The sequence below is a fragment of the Pelophylax lessonae genome (assembly GCF_965119305.1).
Source record: "Pelophylax lessonae genome assembly, chromosome: 12".
Taxonomy (NCBI): domain Eukaryota; kingdom Metazoa; phylum Chordata; class Amphibia; order Anura; family Ranidae; genus Pelophylax; species Pelophylax lessonae.
The window spans coordinates 59389041-59395040 of NC_138779.1; the positions used below are offsets into that span (position 1 = coordinate 59389041).

Below are 6000 nucleotides of genomic sequence, written 5' to 3' on the forward strand. Positions count from 1 at the left end.
ATTTATATTGATATTAAATGGCTTCATCCAAACACTAACCATGGGTGAAAGAAACGTTTTTGTGTTACATTCATATTCTCTGAAAAATGGCCAAGAATTTATCAATTCTTCCAGGGTATGTAAACCTATGAGCACATCTGTATATTTAATGTCTGTGTATATAAAACTACAGAGGATAGCACACACATACAAAAGGAGTAACTTTCAAATATTATAAGGCTACTGAGACCTGATCAAAATGAGAAAAAATTGGGGTTTGGTCTCACCATATGGCCTTATCGTGCTCAAGCCCACCACTGCATCAAAGTACCCCATTATCAGTGGGTCCTACACTATCCATAAAATGAAGGATAGATCCCACCTCTCAAAACACTGATTAAACTACACTATATAGGGGCTCATCCTATATCTGCTAACTAGTGCACACTGATAGCGAAGTACTGGTGTGGGAGAGTGGGTACTCCACCCCATTAGTCTGGTCAGGACTCAATGTGTAACAAACAGACAAAGGGTTGGGGGGGGGGGGGGGGGTTGCAGCACATCCTAAACATACATTTCTAAAGCTGGTGCTGCTATTAAGACCAATATGCATATATAACTACAGAGGATAGCGCACATATACAAAAGGAGTAACTTTTATATAGTGTGTGTATGTATATGCACTTTTTTTTTGCACTGACATGCACTTTTAAAAATAATCACATCATTCTGTGTTCACATTAGCTGTATGCTGCAAATTAGCTCTAAGGTGACCAATGTAGTATAAGGGCATACATTTGTGTCCTTACACTGTACTTTATATGACAGCACCTAGAGAATACTAATAAGTAATATACCTTTGTTATTAGTAATCCCTTTTTAAATTGTGTACATTTTTTTATTTTTTTTTTAGGGGTCTTGGACAAGTAGTGACTGACTATGTTCATGGAGATACAAAGGTCAAGCTGGCCAATACTGGACTTCTGGCTCTCTCGTCCCTGACATTTGCTGGCCTGTGTTATTTCAATTATCATGATGTTGGCATCTGCAAAGCAGTCGCTATGCTCTGGAGTCTGTGATTTGAAGGCAAATGAATGTATTGCAACAACTGTTTTATACCTCTGAGGAACCAGACAACCGTGTCGGTAGCTGAGGTATATTGGCCTGTAAATAATGGTGGTTGTGTTTGCAGCCAATTATGGCCGGTGGTACATTATATACAGTCTATTAAATTTTTTTTTAATGTGCCTCCTTCTTCCAGATACAGCCACGCACAACCATATCCAGAAGCTATTAAATTGGAGTATCTGACAATTTTCTGTATTAGGAGATTGATATTCCAGACATGGTCTGCATACAGTTGCAGCACCAGTTTCCTTTTACTGCCAGAAATTGCACTTTCATTGTCTCAATCACAATTTCTTTAATATATTAGTTTGCCAGATTGATCAACACACTCTATACTATCCTGTCTTCCGGGTGGAAAGGGCATCAGTACATCATTCAGCCTCACTGCTAGTTTTAATAAATCTCTCTTTTTAATGCATTAAATAATCTAGCACACTATTTAATAATGAATCCCTGCATAATATTTAATAGTGCTCAGAAATGAATTTGTTTTGTTTAATGCTTGAAATAAAGAATAATAAATACTGGCATTCATGACTATTATACGGGGTTTAATTAAGCGTGAGAGTATATGTGTACAGATACTCCTCACTTAACAACCAGGTTCCATTCCAGGTCGTTAAACGAATTGAAAACAAGTAATCAATATTTCTCTTACGTCCTCTGACAGTCGCAGCCCGTTCGGTATACCTTCATGTGTGGGTAATGGCGCCCTCTGCAGGAGTAAGCTAGGCAGTGAAAGGTTAATAAAAAAAAAAAAAAAAAAACTTCACACTGAGACACACCTTTAGGGGGCCGTCCCTCAGCCATTATCCTGACACAGTTAGCACTGTTCTCCAGTTTCATGCTGCCTAGCGTCAGGAGTAGGTCTAGGTCTTCCCAGTTGGGACCTATGTCTCAGTTCTTTTGTTTTTTTCCTTTTTAAAAACAATTTTTTTCTTTGAAAATAATCTTTTATTTTCTCCTTCACTCACTATCGCTAGTTAGTCAGGGGGATCCCTGGAGGACTACAGGCGACAGCAGAGCTGGGCCTCGCACTGGATAATCTATATCCTTATGGAATCCCAGCCTGCCAACGAGCGTCGCAATCATTGGTGCACTCAGGCCTTGCAACGACAGTGCCCCTGAGGACAGGGGTGAGCATGCAGAGATCCATCTTCGCGCGGATGTCTCAACTTCAGAACCCCTGTGTGGTTCCAGGTGGCATTCTCAACTACTGTACTGTATTCTGGGGAAAAAAGGGTCTGAACACAAAACTCCAACTCAATAAAGTGATTTTATTTGCATAAATACAGAACAAAAACATAAACCACAAAAATCCTGTACATTACTGTATTGTACAAGATATGATGTACAGTGCGCAAATAAGTAAACGTATACTGTACAGTAGACATTTGGAGTAACATTTTAGTCATCAAATCCTTCAAAGGGTGATAGTGCTTCAGGGTCATCAGTGTATTTATTGAAATTAGCAGGGTCAACAGTGTCATCATTGGTTACTATCAATGTCCTCATTTGAATTACCAGCAGGATCGACAGTGTCAACATTGGAGTTACCAGCAGGGTCATTAGGAGTTGTAGATGAGGGAGAAGACAACAAGGAAATGATGGAACTGGTAGGGGTAGCAAGAAGAATACTGTTAAGGTGCTTTGCTTTGTCATTTTCTTTTCTTTTTTTCATCATAAATTTCACGATATCATCGCATAGGTTTTTTCACCTGCCGTTCCACTTTAGGGAACCTTTCAACATTTGCGTCCATACCCTCTAATTGTAATAAAGCTGCATTCAGTTTTGAGAACATGCCAGCTAACCTCCTGAACTTATTTTGTACTTCTTCCATTGTTTCCTCCTTTTCTTCTTCTTCTTCTTCTTCTTCTTCCTGTTCTAAGTTCTGCTGTGCTTCCAACTCCATTAAATCTTCATTACTTAACTCTCCTTCAAAAATTCCACTAATTCTTTAATATCTGTCACTTCAACATCTAAGTCAAACACGTTAGCAAGTTGCACACTTTTTTCATTTATAACTTCAACATCTGTTTCATCAAACCCTTCACTATTGTTCACAAAACGCTTTAAGCATTTATTCCATATACCCTGCATACACTTTTCTGTTACTTTCTTCCAAGCTGATCCATGGGTTGTTAGGTCATCCAGATGCTGGGGCATTATCAAGCAGGAGAACCATTTTAAAGGGAACGCCCTTTTGCACACAATAATACTTGACTGAGGGTATGAAATAATTGATGAACCAGTCCTCAAATAAAGCTTGTGTCACCCATGCTTTATTTGCACGATAAACAGGCAGTGTGTGCTTACTAACCTGCTTCAATGCACGTGGGTTCTGTGAGCGATAAATGAGGAGAGGCTTTAACTTGAACCCAGCAACATTTCCTCCCAACAACAATGTGACCCTGTCTTTAAAAGCCTTAAAACCAGGCATTGTTTTATCATCTTTGTGTATGATGAGGACAGGTCCTCTTCGCTGTCAGAATGCGAAAACACCGACCCCTTAGGGTGGTCTGCGGCGGCCATGTCTATCTCAGTCTGAGTCCGAAGACTCTGCCGATGGAGGTGAGGGCGTTTGCGGCAGGCAGCACTAGCAATGACAAAATCTACCTTTAGACATCAAATTTTGCAAAAAAAAGCTGCAATCCCTGGCTGAGACTGAGAACCAGAAGGTCCCGTAATTGCTCACAGGGGGTCTGCAGGTGAAATATTATCCTGGGACTCCATGTTACACTTTTTAAAATAATTGGGCAGTGTCTCTTTAAGACTGCCAAAAACGTGGTCCCACCGCTATTAGTGTGGGCTCACAATCCCTGGTTAATGAGGAATTATAGAAAATGGCTGCCCATATAAACTAATGGGAATATAAAAATTATGATCCACAGCAAAACGGCGGCCCCCCACGGTGCACCATGCGGTCTCCAGGACCTCCAAAAGGGGGCCCAGAACAATAGGCATGGGAAGGTCCCTGTCCAGGGGCCCACACAGGACAAGTCACCCCCCTCAAATAAGTGCCACAACGGCTGCATTATTACTGCCCCCCCCCAAGGTAAAAACCTGGTAGGGGAATGCTGAGGGATACACAGGACTAGTCCTCCGAAGTGCCAAGGGAACCGAGGGAGTCCCTAAGGGCAGGCTATTCCAGGGAAGGGCCAATGTCCGCCCTGAGACTGCCAGGTTTTTTTGAGGGGGACAATTTACTCACCATATCACGGTATCAGGTGGGTGCCATTCCGAAACAGATCACCTCCCACCCGGGATGGGGGTGCTGTCAGCCAAGGGGAAGCTCGGGTCTCAGGGCGTTCCAGGTCGTGTGCGTCCCAAACCCAGAACTGCAGGATCACATACAGGTATGTGATTCTGCACAGGAGAGTTGCCTTGCTGCCGTATATATACAGAATACGGTCAGTACGGGTGAACACCAGGACTGGAGGGAAGGAGATAAAGAGCTTCTGTGCATAGACTCATCTGGGTGAAATCCGAAAGAAAGCTAGATAGCTTATGGAAGCTGGCCACCCCATGCCCTGAAACTTTGCAGACACTCTCATGTAAGCAGATTTAGATTCAAGTGGGGTAAAACTGCAGTGCCCCAAAAGACCATCAATAGGGGCTCCAAGACTGTTTAACGCATTTTGCAGCCCAAGACCTGAAACTGCATCTGGAAGAAGCTGAACACAGGTGGAAACTGCTCTAGGCAGAGGTAGGGACATTGCTGCTTCTCCTCACTGGTGCATGGGGTATGAGGAAAACAAGGAGAATACTGGGGGCATTAACTCTCTTTCTCTTATGCTATTCATTGGTCCTGTGGGAGTTGTTAGCTGTGGAGTCCTATCACAGGTATGCTGCCATGTTGGCGCCAGAATTTTTTTGTTGGATGATTCACATCAGCATGCAGTGACACATACTGATGTGAATTTTAGTAAAAGGGGAAAGGTCAACTTTAAGGCCTCATGCACACTGCACATTTGTCAAGCTCCTCTAAACACCTTTTCTCCTGGTAGGAGAAAAGCAGCTTATAAAAGCACCTAAATCTGCAATTTACAAATGTGTTAAGACATGCCAATCATTTAGGAATTAATTCCATTGGCCAGAATATTAATTATTCTGTCCATTGAAATTAAAGAACATGTTAGCACATTAAGCATTTTCTCAAACGCTCCTCTCCTCTGAGTGAAAGCGATTTTGTTTTCTTAACAGCCTCTAAACGCTCCTCTTCTAATATGCCTGTAAACACCTACAGTATCCCACAAAGTTGAATACACCCCTCACATTTTTGTAAATATTTTATTATATCTTTTCATGTGAACACTGAAGAAATTACACTTTGCTACAATGTAAATTAGTGAGTGTACAGCTTGTATAATAGGGATGATCGAACGGTTCGGGTCGACCATCGGTTCGACCCGAACATTGGGTGTTCGAAATTCGGCCGAATTCCGAACTTTGTGCAGTAAAAGTTCGGAATTCGGTCACCAGAACTGCCCAAAATGCAATGGGACAGGAAGTGGGCTTTAAAAGCCAGTGATTGGCCCAGAAACATCAGTAAATGCCAATGAGGGGGCAGGAGTCTGCTAGGAACGTGATTGGAGTGACTACGGGGACCAGAGGCCAATCAGAATATGCCCCCCCAGTTTATAACATAGCCCCGCCTAACCTTTAGCACTGTAATACAGAGACTTTGGAAGAGCATTTGTGTTTCTCCTGCTGTGTTAAACAACGTTGCTGCATAGCCGATTGCTTGTAAAGCTCCATATCAGCAGAAGAGCAGTCAGCTTACACAAAGATTGTCAGTGTAGTTAGAAATACAGAGATTGTGCTGTTTGAGTTAGAAAAAAAAAAAATAAATTTAAAGGGACAGTGTCAGTTAGAAATTATCTTCTGCTGTA

The 6000-nt window shown here is 42.0% G+C and overlaps 1 protein-coding gene across 2 annotated transcripts in view; it reads left to right on the forward strand.

Moving 5' to 3' along the window:
* Window positions 1–1398, forward strand: part of SDHD (succinate dehydrogenase complex subunit D) — a 36680-nt gene extending 35282 nt beyond the window's left edge. For both annotated transcript variants that reach the window (XM_082273234.1, XM_082273235.1), the window contains exon 4: window positions 893–1398. In XM_082273234.1, the coding sequence (XP_082129360.1) occupies window positions 893–1058 (166 nt within the window). In that variant the 3' untranslated portion in view covers window positions 1059–1398. The remainder of the gene's footprint in view (window positions 1–892) is intronic.
* Window positions 1399–6000: the final 4602 nt, after the last annotated feature.